Source organism: Somniosus microcephalus, chromosome 15 (assembly GCF_052327205.1).
Source record: "Somniosus microcephalus isolate GS21.2 chromosome 15, FLI_Smic_1.0, whole genome shotgun sequence".
NCBI classification, from domain to species: domain Eukaryota; kingdom Metazoa; phylum Chordata; class Chondrichthyes; order Squaliformes; family Somniosidae; genus Somniosus; species Somniosus microcephalus.
The window spans coordinates 93,874,381-93,901,869 of record NC_141001.1 but is presented as its reverse complement, the minus strand read 5'-3'; the positions used below and the strand labels follow the sequence as shown (position 1 = coordinate 93,901,869).

General features: G+C 43.7%; 1 protein-coding gene across 1 annotated transcript in view; it reads left to right on the top strand.

Annotated features, from left to right (window-relative positions):
• ano3 (anoctamin 3) overlaps window positions 1-24,272 on the top strand; it is a 401,336-nt gene extending 377,064 nt beyond the window's left edge. Inside the window, exons 25-27 of the mRNA XM_086008127.1 lie at window positions 10,762-10,842; window positions 15,450-15,555; window positions 20,489-24,272. Coding sequence (XP_085864253.1) covers window positions 10,762-10,842; window positions 15,450-15,555; window positions 20,489-20,671 — 370 coding nt within the window. The 3' untranslated portion in view covers window positions 20,672-24,272. The remainder of the gene's footprint in view (window positions 1-10,761; window positions 10,843-15,449; window positions 15,556-20,488) is intronic.
• The last annotated feature ends 3,217 nt before the right edge of the window (window positions 24,273-27,489 follow it).

The following is a 27,489-nucleotide window of genomic DNA, read 5'->3' as shown; positions in this document are numbered from 1 at the left end:
ATCAGGAGGTGAGCCACTTCTTTGCATGCCTCAATCCAGCTTTGCAGCCACTTTATTGATTTGGTTGATCTAGTTAAGCATCTAATCACTGGTGGGGGACTCGGTGATAGTGATGTCAATGAAAATTAAGTGCTTTGTGATGTTTTACTACGTTAAAGATCCTATATAAATGCAAGTTGTTGTTGTTTTTGTTGAAGTGGTTGGAACTTTTCTGGTTACAGATTGTGGCGGTATACAATGCATTTGCAGCTGATGGTCCACAGCACCTCAGGAATGGCCATTTTTGAGCTGCTAGATTTGTCCTCATTGGCCCGGAATTTGCGGTGGGTAATGACGGCGAACTTGTCAGTGTTCGCCGTCATTACTCCTCTTGAAACTGACTGTAACTTCAGGATTTAGCGCACGTGCATCTAAACGTGGAAACCCTGAAGTTGTCAGTCATTCACTACTCTGACACTGGCTGTGCTGTGGACCCACCACCCACCCCCCTCCATAGTGATACTGATGAAAACTTGGGCTTTTCTGCAGTAATATCACTGTTAAATACCCCATTAACTGCTAAGCCTTGTTGGATTGGGCGTACCTGGGGTTTTAATAGTGTATTGACTGGTAAACAAATGTTCTGTCCCTGAAAAACTAATTTTTTATGTTTGTGAAGTGTCACATTTCTCCATTATGATAAAAATGACAATTAAAAAAAACTTAATTAAAAAAAAAAAATCTGTTCATGACATTTCAGCTTCTAACTTATCCCCATGTGTATGTCCCAATCTTTATTTTGCTCCCTACAACATTTTTAAAAAGTCCGGATAAAAGCAGCTTCTCATTTCCTGGTTTCCTGCCTCTGAGAATTCTTCAATGTGATTGGCTGCTCAGACAGCTTGTTGACGTCACTGCAGCACTTCGCTGGGAATTCCCATTATAGAGCGCTGCAATCAATTGAATATCGAAAAAGGCCAACTTCTCGCCACAGAGATCGCGAGATCTCAGTGGGCAGCTTTTTTCGGGGCCAGTGGCGATCGCCTTTGCTTCAGCGCTGACCGCAAATTATAGGCCATTGTATCACATTTAGTGCTCCTGTGCATGATGGAGAATGCCCTGATTGTAAAACAACAACAACTTACATCTATAGAGTACGTTTAACATAAAAAAAAGTCCCAAGGCGCTTAACGAGCAATATCAATAAAAACATTTTTGACATCCTGCCACCGAAGGAGATATCAGGAGAGATGACCAAATGCTTGATCAAAGAGGTAGGTTTTAAGGAGCATCTTAAAAGAGGAGAGAGAGGCAGAGAGGTTTAGGGGGGGAATTCCACAGCTTAAGGACAAGGCATTTGAAAGCACAGTCGCCAATGGTGGAACGATTAAATTTGCAGATGCGCAGAGATCTCGAAGGCTTATAGGGCTGGAGGAGGCTACAGAAATGGGGAGGGGCAAGACCACGGATGGATTTGAAAACAGGGATGAGGATTTTAAAATTGAGGCATTGTTGGACCGGAAGCCAGTGATGGTCAGCAAACACAGGGATGATGGGTGAACGAGGTTTGGAGCGTGTTAAGGTACGGGCAACAGAGTTCTGGATGAGCACAAGTTTATTTAGGGTGGAAGATAGGAGGCGAGCCAGGAGTGCATTGGAATAGTCAAGTCTAGAGGAAACGAAGGCACGAAACAGGGTTTCAGCAGCAGAGGAGCTGAGGGAAGGTCAGAGTCGACTGATGTTATGGAGCTGGAGGTAAGTAGTCATGGCGATGGAGTGGATATGTGGTCTTAAACTCATCTCAGGGTCAAACACAACACCAAAAAAAAAACATCAAGGCTGTGAAAGGCCTTGTTCATCTTAAGACAGTTGCCAGGGATGGAAACGGTGGTCAGGGAACCAAGTTTGTTCCTGGGACCAAAGACAATGGCTTCAGTCTTCCCAATATTTAGTTGGAGGAAATTTCTGCTCATTCAATATTGGATGTTGGACAAGCAGTGTGACAAATCAGAGACAGTGGAAGTGTCAAAAGAGGTGGCGGTGAGATAGAGCCGAGTGTCGTCGGCATACATGTGGAAACTGATGTTGTGTTTTCGGATGATATCGCCGAGGGGTAGCTTGTAGATGAGAAATAGAAGAGGGCCAAGGATAGATCCTTGGGGGACTCCAGAGGCAATGGTGCGGGAGTGGGAAGAGAAGCCATTGCAGGTGGTTCTCTGGCTACGATTAGATAGATAAGAAAGCTAGGGCAGTTCCACCCAGCTGGACAACAAGATTTTGCCTTCCCAAGGTCACTCCGACAAATGCTGTCGTAGACAGAAGTATCTGTGACCAGTAGATTGGTGAGGATGAGATTAATCGGTTATTGCCTTGTCCTGTATGCCTCACCACCTGACGCACGCCTAGTCTAGCAGTTATGTGTTTCAGGACTCGACCAGCCATGGTCCTTTTGAGCCACATTTGGTGATGGACTTTGAAGTTTGCCAAACCAGAATACATTTTGTGCCTTTGCTTCTCTCAGTACTTCCTCTAAGTGGTATTCAACATGGAGGAGTATTGATTCATCAGTTGAGGGGTGCGAGGGGTGGTAGATGACCAGCAAGACATTTCTGTGGCTTTATTTGACTAGAAGACATGATACTTCTTAAAGTCTGGAGTAAATGTTGTGGTCTCCCAGTGGCAAGTCCACCTAACTGTAAACCATTGTGCTCTTTGGTGGATCTATCCTGCAGGTGGGAGAGGACATACTCAAGGATGATGATGGAGGTATCTGTGTGATTAGCTGAAACAGATGAATCTGCCAGACTGTTGTTTGAGTGGTCTAAAGGAAAGCATCCCATCTAACCAAACTCCAGTGAAAGAGAAATCATAACAAAAGAAGAAAAAAGAGGAAAAAGGAAGATGAAAATATGAGGAAAAATGTAAAATAGCAGGAAGAAACAGTCAATAAAGGAGCAAGGGGAGGAAGAGAAAGAAAGTGGAGGATCAATGAAGTGGGGAACAGGACTGAAGGAGAAAGAGAGACACAGAAGTAGGGAAGACACAGAAGTATAGCAAATTAAAGATAGTTTTGTTGCCACAAAATATGTCAGAGTCTTCTTGTGATTTATGTTATGATTTTCATGGCTTTTGACATTTTAACTGAGTATTTTAGGATTTTACCCTAAGAAATGACCACAAGAAAAAAAACGATAGGATTGGGAAAAAGTGGAGTAGGGGTAGGTCTCCAGGCAAATAAAGGCCCAATGCCCTAACAATCTGGTGCTGCATTCAGTAAGCTACAGGTCCAACAGTGATTGCCACCAGTCTAAAATTAGACAATGGGACAATAATGGATCACAATGAACACAAGAATTTATAGTTGGCGTAAAAAAATATTGGTTGACTCACACTTCATACAGAAAGTGTCCAGGTATGACGTCTGTTAGAAGGCTGGGAGATAAGCACAGTTCCATGTGATAATTGTTTGTCCCAAAGCAGGAAATGTTGGAAATTGAATATTTATAACCCATCTGCACAGAGACTTCCCATATATTTCAGAGGAACTAGGAGTTGAAGGTAGCAGTTGCATAAGCTCCATCTCCCCTTTCAGTCAGTGGCTTTTGGAGTATCTGAATTACTGCGAATCCCTTAGCATTACCAAGCAGTAGTATATTTCTACAATATTCTACTCTGGCTCTCTTGTGGTCATTTTATTTGGTGGAAATTGTTGTGTATGTACCTTTAAGAGAATAACTGGTCTCAGACTGCAGTACCGGCAGTGACCACCCCTGTATAAAAGGCGCTAGTAAGCCTCTGTAGTTTCAGTTTCCCGATTGACTCCTTTCAGTAAAGACTTGTTTTGTTCAACTCCTGCTGTCCGTGTCTCAATCATACACGGACATTATACTGGCGACGAGCAGATACGAACTTACCTACAGTCTGCACCACCTCCTGGGATCCATTCCTGAAGCGAAGTGAGCAGAGGTCGAGGCCAGAAGGAAGAAAGAAGCAGTAGAAACGGGCGTCGACCGTGGGCATCCGCCCCTGAGTTAGCGGAGTTGAAGATTGCTGGAGAAGCTGTCGAAAGCGGGGCCTGGTTCCTGTCGACGGTGCTTCGGCTAATCGGGCTGGTGGCAGGTAGTACACTGATCCTTCCTGGGCTGCGGCAGTCGCGAACTCGAGCGGGTGGCTTGCAAAGGGGCCGAGCAGCGCTGTCGGGAAGAGGAGAGAGAGAGGGTGCAGCACACAGGGCGCGGCCGGTGCTACGAAGCCGGGCTGCATCTAGACCCGAGAAGAGGGAGGCAAGAGTCCCACAGGGTTGTTCCACGACGGGAAAATAATAAAAAAAAGAAATATTAAATGCGCAGGAAACCGCGAGGAGATGCAGGTTGCAACGGAAACCGCAGAAAGCAGCGCTAGCAACAGCGGGGAAGAAGGCAAAGCGCGGGAGGCGCCATCTTAATCAGCGGGGAAGAAGGCAAAGCGCTGGAGGTGCCATTTTGTTAAATCGGGGAAGAAGGCAAAGCGCGGGAGGCGCCATTTTAGATTTTCAAGATGCCGAAGACTGGCTGTATCACTGCCTTTGATAATACAATAGAGGACTGGACCACGGATGTGGAAAGAGTCGAGGTATATTGCGAGGCAAACGAAATAGCCGATGAGAAAAAGGCATCGGTATTACTAAACTTAATGGGCGCTAGAACATACGGCTTATTGCGGGACCTGATTACTCCAGCCAAACCAAAGGCGAAGAGTTTTAACGAAATTGTTGCTGTCCTACAGGAACACCTAAACCCTGCACCGCTGTTGATAGCAGAAAGATTTAAATTCCACAGGAGAACTCAGCATAAAGATGAGAGCAATGCTGAGTACCTTACGGAATTACGCAAGCTATCAAAGCACTCTCAGTTCGGAGCAGGACTGGCAGATACCCTACGGGACAAATTTGTCTGTGGACTCCTGAGTGAAGGAACACAGAAGAAGTTACTCTCAGAGAAAGAGCTGATGCTAGATAAGGCTTTCAGCATGGCAGTATCGTACAAAGCAGCAGCCAGGGGAGCTGCGGAAATACAACAAAAGCCACAGGAATACGGCACCCACGAAATGACACAGGGATTTGCAAAATGTTATCGCTGCGGCAGAACTAACCATGACCAGAAGGACTGCTGGTCCAAGGACAAAATATGCAGGCAATGCGGAAAGATGGGACACATTGCATGAGTTTGCAGGTCTGGGAAGAAGACCAGCGATAACAAAAAGGCTACTAAGGAACCGTACAAGAAAGTACAAAAGATGACGGACAGTAGTTCCAAAGACCAGATGAGCGATAGTGAATCCGGGAACAGGAGACTAAGCTGTCTCAAACTTCACAATGTAATCGCAAAAGAGGATCACCGAACCATTCGGGTCACCTTCACGATAGCAGGGTCCCAAGTTAAAATGGAATTGGATACAGGATCAGCGCTAACCGTCATGAATCGACGAGACTACGAGCGGCTATTCTCACACATACCCTTGAGAGAGACATCCATCGTCTTGAGGACGTATACGGGGCAAAAAGTATACCCCAGAGGAAAAATAAAGGTGCCTGTCGAATACAACGGCAAGAAAATACGGAAATTGTATCTCTACATACTGCAAAATGGTGGACCACCGTTATTGGGACGTGAATGGATCAGGAAGATAAGCTTAGATTGGCACTCCATTCATGCAATGACGGTGGATGGTAAAAAAGATGAAGACGTCACTCCTGGACGATTGTCAACAATCTTAGCTAACGCCAAAGAGGTATTTCAACAAGAACTGGGCACTCTTAAAGGCATAACCGCCTCGATAAAAATAGAAGAGAATGCAATTCCCAAGTTTTTCAAAGCAAGACCGGTACCATATGCAATTCACCAAGCCGTCGAGGCAGAGCTGGAGAATCTGGAGAAGGCAGGCGTGTTGCCTAAGGTCGACTGGAGCGAGTGGGCGACACCCATCGTTCCTGTCATGAAGAAAACGTTAAACAATAAGTCTGAGGAGTCAAGGAAGGTTCGCATCTGTGGGGACTTCAAGGTGATGGTGAACCCAGTCCTTCACACAGTACAATATCCTCTTCCAAGGATAGAAGACATCTTCGCCTCACTATCTGGAGGGAAGCGTTTTACAAAAATTGACCTAGCACAAGCATATTTGCAGATGGAGGTTGAAGAATCCTCTAGGAAGCATCTCACGATAAACACTCACAAAGGTCTTTACCAGTATCATCGATTGGTATTCGGAGTAGCATCGGCTCCGGCGATATGGCAAAGAGCGATGGAACAAGTCCTGCAAGGGATTCCGGGGACTCAGTGTTACTTGGACGACATCCTTGTGACAGGTGAAGATGACAGTGAACACCTTAACAACCTAGAACAGGTGCTCACTGGACTACGGGAACATGGGCTACGAGCCAACCGCCCCAAGTGTGAGTTTTTTAAGAAACAAATATCGTATTGTGGCCACGTGATTGATGAAGAGGGGTTACATAAGTCCCCTGACAAAATTGAAACGGTTGTTAAGGCCCCAGCGCCTGAAAATGTGTCGCAACTGAGGTCATTCCTCGGATTGGTGAATTACTAAAGTTTTTGCCGAATTTGTCGACAATTCTGCACCCACTGAACGCCCGACTACGAACGGGAGTAGCATGGAAATGGAGCAATGACTGTAAGCGGGCCTTTCAGAAGAGTAAGGACTTAATCACTTCAAGGGAAGTATTGGCTCACTACAACCCAGCACTGCCGATCAGACTGGCGTGTGATGCGTCTCCCTACGGCATTGGGGCTGTACTGTCACATAAATTCCTTGATGGTTTAGAGAGGCCGATAGCTTTTGCGTCACGCTCGTTAACTTCTGCCGAGCGTAACTACGCCCAGATTGACAGAGAGGCCCTCAGCCTAGTGTGGGGGGTGACGAAGTTCAATCACTACCTGCACGGTCAAAAATTTACTCTACTAACCGATCATCAACCTCTTGTCTCCATTTTCAACTCTCAGAAGGGCGTACCGATAATGACAGCGCAACGGCTGCAGAGGTGGTCCCTTTTCCTAGGGGTACACCAATATGACATCGAGTACAAAGGAACTAAACAGTATGGGAATGCTGATGGATTGTCACGCCTACCGTTGCCGACGGTGGAAGAAGACGACCTTGCAGTGGATCCAATGGAGATATTCCACTCGACCATAGTCGAATGTCTCCCTGTGACGAATGCAAACATAGAAAAGGAAACACGAAATGACCTGACACTATCACGGGTCTATGATTTAACGGTGAAGGGATGGCCAGCACATGGCGAACCACTGCTGCCAGCATTCTCGCCGAGAAGAGAACAGCTGTCAGTGTGCAGAGGAACCTTGATGTGTGGATCCAGAGTAGTAATTCCACCTAAGTTGACGGATAGAGTGCTCAATGAGCTTCATGAGGGTCATCTGGGTGGGGCTAAAATGAAGAACTTAGCCAGAGCGTTTGTGTGGTGGCCGGGAATCGATAGAGAAATCGAAGAGATGACCAAGAGCTGTGCAGGATGCCAGAAGGTCCAAAACGCCCCACCACAAGCCCCTCTACATCCATGGGAGTGGCCCTCATCTCCATGGCAAAGGGTGCACATTGATTTTGCTGGTCCCTTCATGGACTCAATGTTTTTAATTGCGGTGGATGCACATTCAAAGTGGCCAGAGGTAATAAAAATGTCCTCAACCACCACAGAAAAAACGATCACAGTTTTACGAACCATATTCGCCAGGAATGGGCTGCCTAAACAGATTTGCTCTGACAATGGACCACAGTTTGTGTCTGAAGAGTTCCGGAGGTTCTTAAAGAACAATGGTGTTAAGCATTACACATCTGCCCCATATCATCCAGCCACTAATGGATTGGCCGAGAGGTTTGTTCAAACATTCAAGAAGGCTATCAAGGCAATGTGTAATGAAGATATACCCCTACAGCACAAGGTGGATAACTTCTTGTTTGCCTCCCGGAATGCGACACATGCGGTTACCAACCAAACTCCAGCCATGATGTTCTTCAATCGAAGACTACGATGCCGCTTGGATTTGGTTAAGCCAAACGTCCGAAGAGATGTGGAGAACAGGCAGTTTCAGAATATGAATGAAAGGCCGATCAGGAGTTTTAAGATAGGTCAACCAGTTTTGGCCCGGGATTACCGCACTGAGAAATGGCAGCCAGGAACGATTTGTACACGCAAGGACCTCTCATGTATACCGTGGACGTTGGGGAGAGCATTGTAAGACGCCATGCTGACCAGATTCTAGAGTCACTGGAAAACGTCAACTCCACACCACGATCTGATACACCTGGCAATGCAATCGACGTACCAATTGCAGCTACCGCAGAATCGGTGATATTGGAAGCAGATGAACCAAACAACGACATTGATTCCGACTCAATCTTGCCAGAAGAACCTGATACCCCAAAGAGGCATTATCCAGACAGAATCAGGAAGCCTCCTCAAAGACTGAACTTATAATTGCTTAAGCTCAACCAATGTATCTAGCAACCGTAATTGTGATTGTAATTAGTTATCATTTAGTTGTTAAATGAATGTTGTGTACTGTTTATCTAAAACGGGAGGAATTGTTGTGTATGTACCTTTAAGAGAATAACTGGTCTCAGACTGCAGTACCGGCAGTGACCACCCCTGTATAAAAGGCGCTAGTAAGCCTCTGTAGTTTCAGTTTCCCGATTGACTCCTTTCAGTAAAGACTTGTTTTGTTCAACTCCTGCTGTCCGTGTCTCAATCATACACGGACATAATAGAAATGCTGTGACCCGAGGACTCCATGAAACACAAAGTGGATTGGGAGTAACACTTGGGGGTAGATTTTCCCGAACCTGTCGGTAAGAAGGCGGGACTTCAACTTTCGGGTTTTGACCCGCCTACATCGACGTCCGGCCAATCCGCGCGATTTTCCCTTGATTGACCTTGTTGAGCCTGCCCAGCGGGCTCAGCAGGCCAATTAAGGGCCACTCGGAAATAGGTGATGTCACAGACTGCAATTTCATCTGTCAAGAGTTTTTGACAGATGAAATATCAATGTTTCACAGCTGTTTGAAGCTGTGAAACACTGACAGTCTGAGTTCTACCATGAGTCAATCTGCACAGACTCAGTTAGAACTCTTACCAGCACTCAAAGCTGAAGGCTGTCACTTTTGACACACCAAACGCACTCATGCACCCATCACTCACCTGAGCGCCAACATCGCGACCCCTCCAACTCCTTCAACCCGACGGCCCGCCTGCTCTAACCTGGCGTGGTTTGGAGCCGTCGGGAATCCCACACGAAACCCCTCAAAATAGGGATTAGGCTAAAAACTGCCTGTTAACAGGCAGTTAATTGGCACTAATCCCTTCCCGCCTGGTTTCGGCGGGTCCCAGTGCGGGGCAGGTACCCGCCGCCCCTGAAACTTACGTGGGGCGGAGTTTTGGGCGGGATGGTGTCGGGACCCCCAAATTCGGGATTTCCCCCCCCCACACGCCTGAAACCCCACCTGACGGCTCCAGGAAAATCTAGCCCTTGGTGTTAATCATGATTCTGCGTGTCTCTAAAGTGATTTTAGCATGTGTAGCTTACTCAATAGTTGTGACAGACAGATCTATCCACTACTGCAAAAAGTTGGGCTCCTCTGCTGCTCCAGTGCTGACACTGAGGATGTAATGTTCACCTAACCCGCCAGTCTAGAAACCAATGGGATTGGGTGCATACCCCGCCTGATTTTACTCTCCATCGAAGTCAATGAGGAATAATATCGGCCGGGTCGTAAATCTGGTGTTCCACCAGATCCTGTCAGTCTCCCACCAGGTTAAAATTGCCGCGAGTGACAGTAGTGTTGTCCTCATCATCATCGGTCAACTATCGTCAGAGCTCCTATAGCAGTCCTCTATACACTCTTGGACCATGTCCATGGTTGCTCCTTCATTGTCTTCATATGTACAGCAGTTGTGTCACGGCTTGTGGAGGCCACTGGTTAATTCAAGGATTAGCTCATCTGCCTTTTGATGGCCTCTTCTCCATCAAGGGTTCTACTAACCTCCACCAACTACTCATCAACCCAGAACTATTGGCACTTTCTGAAGTTGGCCGGGTTACCTAACTGCCACATGACACTCGGCGTTGACCAGCCACAGGTAGAATGGTCATTACAGTAACAGGTTTTAACACCTGGCCTGACTACAACAGTAATGCAAAAAGAATTCTATTCTGCCGCACTTCAATCTGTCACCTTGAGCACCAAAAACAAAAGTGCAAGTTTCACTAATACTTTGTTTTTCAAAAATCTAGACCCTACTCTTTTAAAGAGACTGGAAATTGTGCATACCTTTCCCTGAAATCCTCACCCTGCTCAATAGACAGAGATTATATATGGTTAGCAAAGCACAAATGATGGCTTGAAATGGTCGCAGATCTACAGATGTGTCATGGCCCAGTATGCAACATAAATCAGCCAAATTTATATAATAGATACTAATGGACTGAGCAGGGATATTCCATACCGACTTAAAAAGAAAAGACTCAGATTAGGATAACATATGTCGGTAAAAACGAATGGTTTAGTATAAACCTTTCTAGTGCTAAGATCTCAAAAGGATCTGTACTCCAATCCTGTTTATCAATCTGCCCAGGTAATTGAGAAGTACAGTGGGAACTGTAAATCCTTGGGATTTAAAGCCTCTGAACCAAGTGCATCTAGGACATGTGCTGGCATCATTATTGTTATTTTCCACAGATAAGTAAGTGCCTTGTTCAAATTTTCTTTCAGATGCTTGAAAGGCTATGTAAATGGCAGTTTGTCCTATTTCAATATGAGTGAGTTTGGCAAAGAAGATGAAGGCAACTGCAGGTGAATATAATTCTGTTAAACAAAGTAGAATGGGTTTTTTCCCTCTGTGCACCATGAACGTCTGAAAGATAAATGGTGTGACAGAAAAAAAGTAAGTGGCACCCAACAAGTAATCAATAACAAACTACTGAGGCCTAGTACAGCAATTCCTCGACTATTTCCCTCTCCTCCCCAACCTCCACTTTGCTGGTCTCCCTGCCATCACAGACTGCGAGGATGAGATGGTCTAGAGCAGACTGCACACAGCTCTAGAAGAACTGTTAATGCAGTTTTCCTGTGGGTCAGCAAGAGACGTACTCGGGGGTGGTGTTTACTTTGCTGGGGCATCTTGCAAAGGTTCGGTTTGGGGACTGGATCCGCTCTGGGCCCCTGACTGTACAATCACACGGCCCTGTCCCTGACTTCGCCAATGATGGGAAGAGCCATACAGAACAGTCGTGTAGAAACAGAGTGCGTTAGGCTGAGCCCGCCCCCACCCCCCCCCCCCCACCACCCCCACACTGCCCCAATCAGATTTGGAAGCTTTAACATAATACTTCTAACAACTCGGTTTAAGCTGGGCGAATTAGAACACGCCTGAGTATGAAGCTTAAACCTGTCAACATCTGGTTGGAAGGCAAACATTCTTCCCACTGGTGGTGCTCGGCTGCATTTTTGATCGCCATTAATTTCTCTTTATCCAAAACTGCAGTTGATTCAGGGAGAGAAAAAAAATCCGGAGTAAAGCATTTTCGTGTAAAGGTAGTTTCTTGCACTTATTATGCGTTTTATTTCCAAATTTCTCTCTCGCTGTTTCTGACTAATGGGTGATTTCCCACTTTGGTGCCTTCAGTGCATGTATCGGAAAATTGATCACCTTAGCCCATGATTTCCATCCATTAAAACCTCATTTGCTGATGTGTGTGCTAAGAGCAGCAAAGTGGAAAATCTCTCCTTTCATGTTGCCATTTTCAGTTGGAAAGCGAATATTTTGCTGGTTTTGGCGAAATTAAGAAGGAGGGAACAAGTAACATTGGTGCTTGTATAACATTTGTATTCACAGGATAAAGCAGGGATAGTCACAGAAAGGATAAGAATCTGAAGGAGAGGGTATCAAGAGAGTAGTTATTGCAAGGCAAATATGCACGAAATGAGATTTCATTATTAGAATCATAGAAATTTACAGCACGGAAGGAGGCCATTTCGGCCCATCGTGTCCGCACCGGCCGACAAAGAGCTATACACCCTAATCCCACTTTCCAGCACTTGGTCCGTAGCCCTGTAGGTTATGGCACTTCAAGTGTACATCCAAGCACTTTTTAAATGTGGTGAGGGTTTCTGCCTCTACCACCCTTTCAATTCAATTCAATTTTATTTGTCATATATGCAGCAGACGTGTGTACTGCACAATGAAATGTTGATTTTTACGAGTCCTCCCAAGTCCTCCCAATCTCCTGGCCAGGCAGTGATTTCCAGACCCCCACCACCGTCTGGGTGAAGAAATTTCCCCTCAAATCCCCTCTAAACTTCCTATCAATCACTTTAAATCTATCCCCCTGGTTGTTGACCCCTTTGCTAAGGGAAATAGGTCCTTCCTATTCACTCTATCTAGGCCCCTCATAATTTTATACACCTCAATAAGGTCTCCCCTCAGCCTCTTCTGTTCCAAAGAACACAAATCCAGACTGTCCAATCTTTCCTCATAGCTAAAATTCTCCAGTCCAGGCAACATCCTTGTAAATCTCCTCTGTACCCTCTCTGGTGCAATCACATCTTTCCTGTAATGTGGTGACCAGAACTGTACGCAGTACTCTAGCTGTGGCCCAACTATTGGCCCAGAAATTCGGGTCGGGGGCTTCCCGCGGGTGCAAGCCCCCGACCTGCACTTACCTTGCGTGCCGGCAGTTGAGCTGTAGGGCCCCGTGGAATTCCGCCCCAGGGCCTGGCCCAGCTGCCGGCGCGCTGTGCTTGCGTGTCCCAGGGGCGTAGTTAGTGCGATGCGTCCCCTGGGATCACGTGAGCCATGGGCAGCCAATCGGAGGAGGGAAAAGCCCATTCATAAGATTGACAGGTAGACCTGTCAAAACTTATAAATACTACGGGTCCAAAATAGCAGTAAACCTTCAAATAATTTTTTTTTTAAATCACACTTTTTAAATAAACTATAAATTACATTAAATAACTATTTTAAACAATAATTTAAATTTTTGAAAAAATAATTTTTTATTATAATGGGGCTAAAAATAAACTTACCTTGCTTTAAAGTATTTAAAAATAATAAACCTATGGAAAAAATGTTTTAATTTTAATTATTTGACCACTTACCTTGCAAAAAGCAGGCCTTACGCCTGCTTTTTAAATGTGTAAATCCTGCAGGCTTACCCTCCCGGGAAAACCTGTAAAAAAAAAACTAAGTTCAAAGCGCACGCGCAGCCTCCCCTGCGCGCGCGTTCGACCTCTGAACCTCTTTGTTCAGAGGATCGGAAGTGCCGGTTTCCTGCGCATGCGCAGTGCATGCAGGAAACCAGCAATTCCATTCGGCCTATGGGTGAGTATCCCGTGTGTACTCACCCGGGGAGAGCCGAATTTCTGGGCCATAGTTTTATACAGTTCAAGCATAACCTCCCTGCTCTTGTATTCTATGCCTTGGCTAATAAAGGCTAGTATTCCGTATGCCTTCTTAACCACTTAATCTACTTGGCCTGCTACCTTCAGGGATCTGTGGACCTTCACTCCAAGGTCCCTTTGTTCCTCTACACTTCTCGGTGTCCTACCATTTAATGTGTATTCCCTTGCCTTGTTAGCCCTCCCCAAATGCATTACCTCACACTTCTCCGATTGAATTCCATTGCAACTGTTCTGCCCACCTGACCAGTTCATTGATATCTTCCTGCAGTCTACAGCTTTCTTCTTCATTATCAACCACACAGCCAATTTTAGTATCATCTGAAAACTTCTTAATCATACCCCCTACATTCAAGTCTAAATCATTGATATATACCACAAAAAGCAAGGGACCTAGTACTGAAACAGCCTTCGGAACCCCACTGGAAACAGCCTTCCAGTTACAAAAACACCCATCAACCATTACCCTTTGCTTCCTGCCTGTGAGCCAACTTTGGATCCAACTTGCCACTTTGTCTTGGATCCCATGGGCTTTCACTTTCATGACCAGTCTGCCATGTGGGACCTTATCAAAAGCCTTGCTAAAATCCATATGCACTACATCAAACGCACTACCGTCAATGACCCTCCTGGTTACCTCCTCAAAAAATTCAATCAAGTTAGTCAGGCACTACCTTCCCTTAACAAATCCATGCTGACTGTCCTTGATTAACCTGTGTCTTTCTAAATGAAGATTTATCCTGTCCCTTAGAACTTTTTCCAATAATTTTCCCACCATTGAGGTTAGGCTGGCTGGCCTGTAATTACTTGGTCTATCCCTTTCTCCCTTTTTAAACAAAGGTACAATGTTAGCAGTCCTCCAGCACCACACCTGTAGCCAGAGAGGATTGGAAAATGATGGTCAGAGCCTCTGCTATTTCCTCTTTTGCTTCTCTTAACAGCCTGGGATACATTTCATCCAGACCTGGGGATTTATCCACTTTCAAAGCTGCTAAGCCCCTTAATACTTCCTCTCTGACTATGTATTAGATACATGGATCAGGAGGTGCTCAAGAACACAAGTTAACTGGGCAGTTTCTAGGAACCCTGGTAAATTACAGAAAGATTGCTTTATTAAAGAAAGCTGGAAAACAGCCCATAATTGCATGCATTGTCCCAATGATTGTGGCAACAGACAGTTTGCTGTTGCAGAAAATTTCTGTCTGACTGATGGGAAGGTATTTTGTTATTCAGATTGATCAAGCGGCATTAAGCAAAATGCAATGGAGTGTTATTATTTTCACAGATGGCATGATTGAGTTAAAATGGGTTAGAATTAATGTGACTTAGCACGTGTGAGCTTTCGTAGGGACTAATCTTTCATTTTTTGTGATTTGATGGTATGTATCTTTCCCCCAACCCCCCACCTGTTTTCTACCCCCTCACGTCATGTGTGAGAATAGCTCAGTGGACATATCCGATACAATTTTTTCTCCCCATGCAATGAAACACCTGGCCTCCATTTGTCAGCTCTCTATGAAGTGTGGCTGAAAACCAGAGCTCAGTGGAGTGGAGGTCCAGGCAGTGTCCCACCCTCCAGTGCTGCTGTGCACCAGTGCTCCAATGCACAGTAGCCCAACGCTACCATAAAAAATGTTATTGACAAGTTAAAATGGGAAATTTGAGTCTCTAGCACAGGAATCACTTCAGAACCTAGTTTTATACGGGGGCTGTTTCAATTGGGATTTTGGGTGACCGGCATAAGTGAGACATCCTTCTGCATTCTCATTCCAGCTTCCTTATCCTGGCAACAGAATCATAAACCTGAAAAAAAATACGGTCTAGAAATCTGTCATCGGGGATAAGGTAGCTGGATTTAATAGTGTAAACACCAGGAGCTAACCTAGGCTTCCGAGAATCCAAAATAAAGCAGCTATTTTTCTAGTCTACCTTCAACAGACAAAACGATTTGTAGACAATCATTTGTAGTAAATAACGGTTTCTAACTTTTTTTTTACTACAAGGTACAGAGACTACAGAGCTCCTCCCTGGGATCGCAATCCATATGAGTTCACGTTACAATTCTGGCATGTTCTAGCTGCACGTTTGGCTTTCATCATCGTGTTTGAGGTCAGTCATGTCATTTATGTCTCTACATGATTGAGCAATGTTGCTGCTCATGACTTCACCATGTCACAGAAGCTTTATTTTGAGTAAATCAGGTCAATTAAATGGGTACATATTACGTAAAATGTAAAACATTTCTGTGGATACAGTATACAAGTAATTTGACGTATGATATGTGGTAAGTGTAGCATGTTTGGGAGGAACGGGTGACTTTGGCCCTATGCTTCCGAAAGCTCTCCACCGCTGGGGGTTTCCTCATCTCATGTCTGGGTTGTAGATGAATTGATGGAGATTGATTGCTACGATTAGTCACTAACTCCAGTATCACTGTATCACACGACTACTGGGATGGTAGAAGGCAAACTAGATGGACCCTAGTCTTTTTCATCTAGCAGTTCCTATGTGGAGATGAGCTTGCCTGAGTTACCAATTTTATTCCTTTTGTATACTTTACATGGAACTAATAGTCTTGAGACCGTGTTGTGCAGTATTAGTGGCAATTTCCATCAAATGTACAGACTTTGTGGTTGATTTTCCTCCCCCTCCTTTCCCCAGCATTAATGGCCATTCCACATTTCTAATTTGCCTTCCATTGTACACCATGCCCAATTTTCCTTTCTATTGAAGTCAATGGAAGAGAAAATCGGGCGGGGTGTAAATTGAGCGGCAAATTCAATATCGCCCATTGTACATCATAAGATCAGCCATGATTTTATTGAATGGCGGAGCAGGCTCGAGGGGCCGTATGGCCTACTGCTGCTCCTAATTCTTACTATCACCTAAAGTTAAAATTACCCCCAGTAATTGTCACATTTTTGCCACACTTTTTTTGTCAACTTTTTTCCCATTAGAAATTCCTGCATCCAAATTTAGATTGGGTTTTGCCTATGCAAATCAGTCAATCTGGGCAATCTGGTGACCAGGTGCCCATAAATCGCTCCAAATATTTTCTGAACATTATTTTTGACTGCCATTTTTTTTTGTAACTCAAATTACTATTGTCCCAGAGTTTAAACTAATTTTTTTAATAAATGACGTATTTTGCAATTGCATGATTAAAAGCAGCCATTTGATTGTCTTTTGTGTCTTTAATGCGTTCAGTATAGTTTTACTACAAGGCCTCAGCTTCTCCCAAAACCCTGAGCTTGGACTTGATATTTTTTCCCAGAGCTGTCTGTAGTTTCTAATTTCTAACACCAACGAGACAAAGTAAGAGAAAGAGGCAGAGAGAGAAAGAGAAGTGATACAGATTGGAGAGAACACTCAACAGGCGGTTTCTTTCCTCATTCTATTTTGATACTGTTAAATTCAGTTTTGAAAGCAAACAAGGCCTCTTTGAGAGAAACAGATAGGAAGGGAAAGTAGGGAGAAGAGAAACTGGTTAAGGGTGAGGGGACTTCTGAACTTTTGCCTCCCACTCTTGGAGGGGAGTGAGTAGGAATGGGAAGGAAGTGAATGGAGAATTAAGGATGAGCTAAGTGATAACAGAACAAAGAGAGCAGAGAGTCAAAAGAGAAGAGGTAGGGATGGTGACAGGGGTGAGGGAAGCATGAATGATTGGGGAAGGGAGCTACTGATGGCCACAATTTCCTCATAACGCCCACCCCAATGCAGCCTGCAACTGTCGGTAGGTCATTATCCCACCATACAACCCACCATCTCCCACCCAAAAGGAAATAATACAATACTAACTTGATTGAGTTTTTTGATGAGCTAACAGAGAGGGTTGATGAGGGCATTACGGTTGATTTGGTATACAGGGATTTCCAAAAGACATTTGATAAAGTGCCACATAATAGGCTTGCCAGCAAAGTTGAAGCCCATGGAATAAAAGGGACAGTGACAGCATGGATACGAAATTGGCTAAGTGACGGGAAACAGAGAGTAGTGGTGAATGGTTGTTTTACGGACTGGGGAAGGTATACAGTGGTGTTCGCCAGGGGTCAGTACTAGGACCACTGCTTTTCTTGATATATATTAATAACTTGGACTTGGGTGTATAAAGCACAATTTCAAAATTTGCAGATGACACAAGACCTGGAAGTATAGTGAACAGTGAGGAGGATAGTGATAGACTTCAAGAGGACATAGATAGGCTGGTGGAATGGGTGGAAAGCCGATGTCAGATGACGTCAGTTGATGACGCTTCATCTGCCGGTTTTCTTAAAGGCACATGCACCACACTTGTTTGACAGATGATTTGACAGTGTTTGACAGCATTGACATGCTGTCAAACACTGACAATCACTGTTCAAAGGTGAACCCTTTTACCCAGGCTCTCCAATTACTCTCTCCTTAGGATAAAACAGATGGCAGCTGCAGCTGAGATTGCAGAAGCCATCTGCCACTTCTCCCAATGACATGAGTCTACACAAACACTTCACAGCTTGTCACCTGAAAAAACATCTAACCACATTAAAAATTACTTTCACAACATTTCCTTACCTCTGATACTAACTAGTGTCCCATTGCTTCGTTCACACCACTTCTGCAGCTGTCTTCCAAACACCAACATAACAACAGACCCACTTATCCTGGCAGGGTTCCCTGATGTCGGGAAGCCCACAGCAGCAGTTGAAAATCGGAAAAAGCCTCTTAACTGCCTGTTAATGAGATGCAATGTAATCCCGAAATGTAATAATTATACATTAACAGAATTGGAATTTTATTCATATGTACCTTCATTCCACCAACCTTAATAAAAAATTAAATTTTAATAATTTTATACATCATTAAAACTGTAATCCAGGCCAATATTTGCATAATAACAGAAAATGCTGGAAAAACTCAGCAGGCCAGGCAACATCCGTGGAGAGAGAAATAGAGTCAATGTTTCAGGTCAAAACCCTTCATCAGGATATATTTGCATAAACTCATTCTAATACAGTGTATGTGCATAATTTAGGATAAGAAAATGTTTAATTAAAGCCTTAGAAATCCTCTTACGCTGATGCAAACAGGCCCTGTGACTGATTACATCAACCATAAGACTTACGTGGGCAATTGCTGTCCAGTCGCTGGGCAAATAGCCCAGCTTTGCGCCAGCAATTGCTTTTATGTAGCCCCCGCGGATGGCCTGTCATCTGTCACGTTGACAGGTCCCAAATTCTGGATTTCGCACAAGTACAAGTTCATGTGGAAATTCCAAACTTGCGGGGCATCTCAAAGGGTCTACGACGCTGCACTCTGAGTATGCCATCATACACACTGCAATTTCAGGGCCAATGTTTTTTGCGTATAGTCATTTTTTATTAATTTAGTCTTCTGCTGATATTATCAGGCCGGTTTTGAATCAGGATTCTAACACATTAGATTATCCCATTATAAAGTTAGTATAGCATCATGATATCCTGTGTATATATTTTTTAAATTTCCCAACGACCCATCTCTATTGAAGGCAGTAATTCATGTTGGTTAAGAGTTCCTCTAGGACTTCGATCCAAGCGACTATTGTGACTTGAAATTGTGTAAATGTAGACAGTAAGGGTTGATTATGTTTGACTGTTCAAGCAGAATTACGTTCAAAAAAATAAGATAAATGAGTGGCCAGTGACATGAATCTTGTCATTCATGTGGAACTGACTTATGAAATAATACTGGGCGGCCTGCTGGTGGCGCTGGCCAGGGAGAGTATAAATACTCGGGCATGGGCCCAGCTTGTTCAGGACATTCTTTAACAGGAACTAGTAAAAGACACAACTAGATCTCCATGTTGAAAAACAGTTGATTAAAGCTTTGTTTAACGCGTAGACCAAGTGCCTAGTAGTTTTCTTACGTTAGCCAGTAACTATTGCTTGGAGATCAAGTTTGCATGTTGTGCTCAACTGAAATGTGTTCTTGAGTTTCCCCTAAAGGATATTATTTTAAGATTGGCTAGATCATCTTTGATAAGGAGGGCAGTCTGACAAGGAGAAGGTCGTTCCATGATCCACTCAAACATGCTCCTCGTTAGAGGGACTAAAGCACACAATCGATGTAATCCATGAGCTGGAGCACCAAATGTTCTAAATAAAAAAGCATTGGCCCAGAAATTCGGGTCGGGGGCTTCCCGCGAGTGCAAGCCCCCGACCTGCACTTACCTTGTGCGCCGGCAGTTGAGCTGTAGGGCCCCGTGGAATTCCGATCCGGGGCCTGGTCCAGCTGCCGGCGCGCTGTGCTTGCGTATCCCAGGGGCGCAGTTAGTGCGATGCATCCCCTGGGATCACGTGAGCCATGGGCAGCCAATCGGAGGAGGGAAAAGCCCATTCATAAGATTGACAGGAAGACCTGTCTAAACTTATGAATGCTATGGGCCTCAAAATAACAGTAAACCTTCAAATACATTTTTTTTTAAATCACACTTTTTAAGTAAACTATAAATTACATGAAATAACTATTTTAAACAATAATTTTAAATTTTTGAAAAAAGTAATTTTATAAAAAAACGGGGCTAAAAATAAACTTACCTTGCTTTAAAGTATTTAAAAATAATAAACCTGTGGAAAAAATGTTTTAATTTTAATTAATTGACCACTTACCTTGCGCCTTACACCTGCTTTTTAAATGTGTAAATCCTGCAGGCTTACCCTCCCGGGAAAACCTGCAAAATAAACCTAAGTTCAAAGCGCACGTGCAGTCTCCCCTGTGCGCGCGTTCAACCTCTGAACCTCTTCGTTCAGAGGATCGGAAGTGCCGGTTTCCCGCGCATGCGCAGTGCATGCAAGAAACTGGCACTTCCATCGGGTCCGCGCGTGAGTACCCCGTGCGTACTCACGCGTTGGGACCCGAATTTCTGGGCCATCATGTGGTGAGGCTAAAGTTGAGGAGGGAAAAGAAAAGTAGAAAAAAAAACAAAGTTGAAGTAGTAACAAATTGTTAAAATAATGTAAAGGAACAGGTCATGGGTTATAATAGTGTGTGGTGAAGTTAAAATATATTTTCTGTGTTTTGTTTTCAGCATTTAGTGTTTGGTATTAAGTCCTTCATAGCCTACCTAATCCCGGATATGCCCAAAGATTTGTGTGACCAGATGCGACGAGAGAAGTACTTGGTACAGGAAATGATGTACGAGGCAGAGCTGGAACATCTGCAAAGAGAACGGAAAAAGAATGGCAAAAGATATCACCATGAATGGCCTTAGCATGACCAATGAGACCAGTGAACAGACACTCCAGATGGACTGCACTGCTACAGAAGATGGAGATGCCAGCTATGCTGCACAAGTTCTTGCAAGTTTTTATATATATATATAACTTTTCTAATTATAAAGACCTCAAATGCATGTTTTCAAAAGAAAAAGGAGAAAAGAATAGAGTGCTGTATCTGCCCTTTGGATTTCAAGTCTGGCAAGCAGGTAAAGGATTGTTGACATCATGGAAGCCAAGTGTTAACCACCTGATGATTTGATGTTTCATTTTTAATAATGCTACACAAATTAATAGGAGTTCACATCACAATCATATGATCCACATTTACCAAAGAACGAGAAGTTTATTTGCAAAACAGTTCCCTTGTTCATTTAGATTTTTCCCCCGTTTTTTTTTTCTTCCATCAGTTTATGTTGTTTTCTTAGCCTGCTATGAGAAGCTTGTTTTTAAAAGGAACATCAGCGAGCAGAACCACAGACTGGTTTGCAGGGCTAGTACTGGACCACTGCAGTCGTCTGTTAGCAAGCGGTGCTCGTACTCAAGCTGTGACTGAGGTACGGCTGAACAAATCCTGAACCTTGACCAGAATTTTAGCTGAGTATTCTATTGGTGATAGCCAGAATGGCAACTGATAATGTGACCCAGTGGTTATGAAGGTAGGTTTACAAAATAAATTTTTCCAATTTTTTTGAAGCTACTAATTACATGCTTACCCTTTTGGTTTCCTGTTCCCTTTGATTTTAGGGGGAAAATGAGCAAAAGAGATTGTAATCTCTATTTATTGGCCTGCACAGTGCCTAAATAGTATTACAGAAATGACCAAATCACCACATAGTCCTGTTAAAATATCTTTCGCTTCCTACGAAGTTTGTTACATGTAAATGCATTAATCTTTCAATTAAACTAACTTTGGAACCAAGGTTGAAGGTTGCATTGTATCAAGTGGGAAAGCTGCAGTGGCCAACAAAAGCGGGGCTTTCTCTTTGATTACCTACGTCACGTTTCTTGTTATTGTGCAATGGACGGATCATCTGGTCTATTAAGTACTTTCAGTGTGCTTACATTCACTCATATGCTAGTTGTGTACTGCATAATAGAATGTGAAGCATTACATTCAGGCAGCTTTCCACATAATGATAAACAGTGCACAATGAACCAGAAATACAGTAAGTGCATACTGCCTAAAGGCCCTTGATAAAGCCCCCAAACATAACAGGATAAATATTATACTTTGTTGCTATAAAATATAGAAATTTTGCACAGAGTACCTCATAAATCTGTAGTTTTTGAATGGAACAACTTGCCACGATATAATGAACAACAGTGAGATGTTTGTTATAAATGATCTTGCCACACATCAGTATTTTCTTTTAGTTTCTCAGAGCAGGTGGATATTGTTGGAGCTGATGTTTTGCCTGGAGATAATTCACACTTGACGTTGTGTGATGGCAAGTCTTAAATTTAAAATGTCTGCCTGTTTATATCATTTTTTTTTCCAGTTTTGTTCTAAAATCTTACTTTTATTTCCTAGTTTAAGAGCCAAACTATGATGGAAACCTGTTGCATGTTACACCTTATAGTTTTTTTCAACGAGTGCAAAATATAACATGCAAACGCAATCCCACACACTTACTTGAACATTCACATCATAGTTGTCTCTCGATTTTGTTATATCGCAGCTATAAAGGTCCTGTCATCTATAGGAATAGAAACCAGGTTAATACCAGTACAGGTACTGTACGTATTGATTCCAGTGATGTGGGGTCACGGGTAAAAAGGTCTGTTGTAAGACTACCACATCAAAATTAAAAATGGTCCCTACCAACCATTTCTAATAACTTTATATTGACTCTAATTCCTGTATACAGTAACTGTAAGACCGTGTGGCTATATAAAGTAAATCATTGGGCTGGCTTCTTTATAAGCATGGCTCCCTAAAAAAGCTTTGATTTGCCCATTGGCAGGGTTTTCTTTCCTGATGAGGGAGGTGATCAGTGCAATGAAATTATTTACTATGCAGTTCAAAGGGTTGTACGTCACTGTCGAGCCTTATGTAATATAGGATTCTGAACACCTTAATATCATAATCAGTACTTTCATCCAAAAAATTACATGTTGCTTTAATACAAGATTGCACAGCACTGTCTTAAAACAAATGCCTTTTTTAAGTGAATGAAGTTCAGCAAAATAAAGACAAGGCAAAGAAATGTCATTACTTAAATCATGAGCTATGCATTGTTATTAGCGTTTATATGACTATCTATTATATATTAGCACAATTGGTTTCGTGCACTGTATGTGTAAAACAAAAGCTGTCACTTTAAATCTCAGATTTGTGGTATTATGAGCACATTGCATTTCTGTGAATAGTTTGAAACCCTTCTATTTATAATTGTTTTTGTTGAAGTTGAAACTGAAAGGCTAATGGGACTGGTTTATGGAGTTGCTACAAGATCTAACTTTTCCTGTGAGTTGATTCCTTCCACTCATAGATGCTTTACTTCGGTATAAGCGACGGGTCAGAACTAAAAGGACCTTTTTGTAGCTTATCGTGCATTTCCTCAGCTGCTTATTAATTTAACACATATTGGATGCATTGCCTTACGGTCTTCAGAAATGTGGATACTCAACGGGACGGTTAATAAAAAGCAATTTGAAAAGATGAGCTGGGAACGCTGGCGCACATTAAACCAAAATAATCCACTCCATTCACCTGTCCATTCCTGAGTATACAAGAAAACTAGCGAGGTTTGAGCTTTTGAAAACCAATTCTGTATCAGATGCACTGTATGTTTGTATTAATGGTGCTTTTTTACTGTTACCATACTAGCATGTTTATGACAGCACAGCTTTTATGATTGGTTGGACGATTTCTATCTGGTAGAGTTTGGTCTCTTTCACACGTTTTTCTATTTGTGCTACCTAGGTTGCATTCGAGAGATTTATTCACACATAGTTGCAAGTAAAATACTCAGCATGTACCTATTTCAGGCTGTTCAATATTTCCTACAATTTATAGAGATTTGAGTCACTTCACGAGAACCACAACTTAAGATCTCTCCTGCTTCTATTTAGAACTTTAAAGTTCTTAGTCATTATCCTGATGCAACACTACAAGACATCTCCTGTGTATTACAGGTCTTCAGAATAGCCTCTAATATTAAACCTCGAGTCAACACACTATTTCCATTGTCAGGGCCTAGAGTTTTGCTCTTTTTCTCGTGTATTGTCCATTTAAATCTCTTGTAATCATTTTCAGCCAGCTCATCATAAGTGTCTTGCTGCCTAGCAATGAAATCTTCCTGACACACATCACTTTTCAGCACAAATCCTGCCCATTACATCCACCTTTCATTGCTTGCTCCTTCTCTGGACTCTCGATTGACATCACCACCCAGTACAATCAGTTCATTAATCTTAAGATATCAATGGAATCTCAGCCATTGAGTCTAAAATGTAATGGATTTGAGTATGTTTCTTAAATCTGATTTTTAAGCCAAAGGGTCTGTTGTTTCCTGTTTGAACTGAACCTACTTGGTTAAGTTAGGACCTCATGCAGTTCAGAGAAGGTTCACGAGGTTGATTCCGGAGTGAAGGGGTTGTCTTATGAAGAAAGGTTGAACAGGTTGGGCCTATACTCATAGAAACATAGAAGATAGGAGCAGGAGTAGGCCATTCAGCCCCTCGAGCCTACTCCGCCATTCAATGCGATCATGGCTGATCATCCAAATTCAGTACCCTGTCCCTGGAGGTACTCATTGGAGCTTAGAAGAATGAGAGGTGATCTTATTGAAACATATAAGATTCTGAAGGGGCTTGACAGGGTAGATGCAGAGAGGATGTTTCCCCTCGTGGGGGAATCTAGAACTCGGGGGCATAATTTCAGAATAAGGGGGCACCCATCTAAAATGGAAATGAGGAGGAATTTCTTCTCTCAGACGGTCGTGAATCTTTGGAATTCTCTTCCCCAGAGAGCTGTGGAGGCTGGGTCATTGAATATATTTAAGGTGGAGATGGAGAGATTTTTGAACGATAAGGGAGTCAGGGGTTATGGGGAGCGAGCGGGGAAGTGGAGTTGAGGCCAAGATCAGATCAGCCATGATCTTATTGAATGGCGGAGCAGGCTCGAGGGGCCAAATGACCTACTCCTGCTCCTACGTCTTATGCTCTTATGTCCAGAACATGGTCGTTCCCTAATTGAACAACTGGCCACTCTCAGTTTAGTTGCCACTATGTAATAGAACTTTGTTCAAAGGAAGCAAAAATGAACTATTTTAAATTATTTATTTTAGATCCATTTTCTATTTCTTCAATTTCCAGAATGTTACATGGACAAAAACAAATGTAAAATATTGGCCTGGATTTTGCGGTCGGCGGCGTAACTACGGATTATGCCACCGGCATCCGAATGGAATGTGTGAACTTACCCGATGGGAACCCCTCCTTCCAGGACTTGCTGGCAGATGCTGCGCAGTAGAGGGCAGCGTAGTAGCCCACCGATCCCAGGGGCGCACCGTGTGCGGAAGTGTACCTGGAATCACATGGGCTGGTGCTCCAATCAGCAAGCAGAAGAGAGGTCTCATTATTTATAACATAGGTGTTTATGCACATTAAATCCTAGAAAGCTCTAGTAAGGAGGATTTTGTTTTCCTTTCCTCCACTTTGGATGTTCAAGCTTATGCACCACATAGATACAAAAAAAAAACCTCAATGTAGCAACCACTTCCTCCGAACTTTTCATGGACAATAAATACTTTCCATGGACAAAATCCTAAAATTCTTCCATTTCCGGCCTCATATAGTTTTTAAAATTACTTGGATTTGTCAGGAGGCATCCCCTTACGCTGTGTAAACGGGCCCTGCTGCATCAGCCGTAAATATTTCAGGTGTAATTTCCAGGCAATTGGTGGGCAATTAGCCCAACTCTGCACGAGCAATTAGGATTTCATAGAATCATAGAATGGTTAGAGCACAGAAGGAGGCCATTCGGCCCATCGAGCCTGTGCCAGCTCTCTGCAAGAGCACTTCAGCTAGTCCCACTCCCCCGCCTGTCGGTGCAAGCACATGCGGAAATCCAGAACTTGCGGTCCATTTCAAAGGTAGTCTGGGTACGCCATCATACCCACCACATAATCTGGCCCATAATCTTTTATTTGTTTGCTAGGGTGAATTTTGTCTTGCGATGGACACCCCCTGACGTAAGAAAACTACTAGGCACTTGGTCTAAGCATTAAACAAAGCTTTAATCAACTGTTTTACAACATGGAGGTCTAGTTGTGTCCTTCACTAGTTCCTGTTAAGAATGTCCTGCGCAAGTTGGGCCCGTGCCCGAGTATTTATATGCTCCCTGGACAGCGCCACCTGTAGGCCGCTCAGTATTATTTCATAAGTCTTTCTTTCATGAATGACTGATTCATGTCACTCCCTAATTGCTAACGAGTCTCTCACGTGGTACTGTATGACAGAGTAAATAATGTACTTCTCCATAAAAATGATGTATTACGTAAGAGCTATAAAAGAATATTCAGGACTGTAACAGACCGCAGTGGTCCATCTGGCTAGTCCCATTGTGTGTTGGATGTAACCATGTCAATATTTATTATTGGTCAGCGGGTACAAGAAGCCATCACCATTTTAAAAAGTTTCCGAAAGCAATCCAGAGCAATCTATACATTATGAATTCCTGTTTGCCTGATATAGAGTATGCAAAATCTTCCCATAGGGACACATCCAACTTACCTGTATCCAGAATGTTTCGCACTGGACGGCAAAGTTAAAGTTTAAGTACCACCAAGTGTGTACAGGACTATTACGTACTGGAATTTAACTAGCTTAAACCATGCAGGTAACCAGTACTGCTCGGCTTCCCACCACTTGTCCAGTGGACAGGGCCCTGCCCATTAGGCTGGAGTAGGTCAGCGCCTGGTGGGAAGGTCAAAGAGGCCCTCCAGCAAATCAAAAACTGTCCTTTTTGGGGCCAGGAAGAGCAGTACTGCTCCTCCAGGCCACACATGGAAAGTTGTGGTCTCCCCTGTTCCAGACTCTTCCCCCTTCACTCCTGCGAGCCTCCTGTGACACCCTCCCAAAACCCCTACCCTGTACTTGCCCATAAACTGGCAGGTGGCCAAAGGCCACCGGATCTTCCCCTGCCGGCAGCCGCTCTGCACCCTCTTCCCATCGCAAAGTGGACCAGCAGCATTTAAATGAGGCCCAGCGGTTAAAATCGCCCTAGTCTCCTGCTGCCTCTGGTAGGCAGCACATTAACTCGCCGGTGTGGTTTCTCAACAGAAACCCGCTCTGAGTTAAAATCCACACCATTCTGTGGACATTTTTTAGTGATTTAGGCTGTGCAAAGTATCACTAGTTGCACGTACGTTACTAGATTCCTGCATAGAAGTGCACCTTATCCACAGAAGTTAGCAATTCCCAGGCGCAGGTGAACTAGACATTCAGAGGTTTCTAGCTTGCAGATAAGCCTTTTCACTTATTGGCTTTGTTGATTGTTGCTCTGCATTGGAATTACATGTAGATAATTGAGTCTTCTAAGGCTCCAAAGTCTTTTTTTTATTCGTTTATGGGTGTAGGCATCGCTGGCAAGGCCAGCATTTATTGCCCATCCCTAATTGCCCTAGAGAAGGTGGTGGTGAGCCGCCGCCTTGAACCACTGCAGTCCATGTGGTGAAGGTACTCCCACAGTGCTGTTAGGGAGGGAGTTCCAGGATTTTAACCCAGCGACGATGAAGGATCGGCAATATACTTCTAAGTCAGGATGGTGTGTGACTTGGAGGGGAACTTGGAGGTGGTGGTGTTC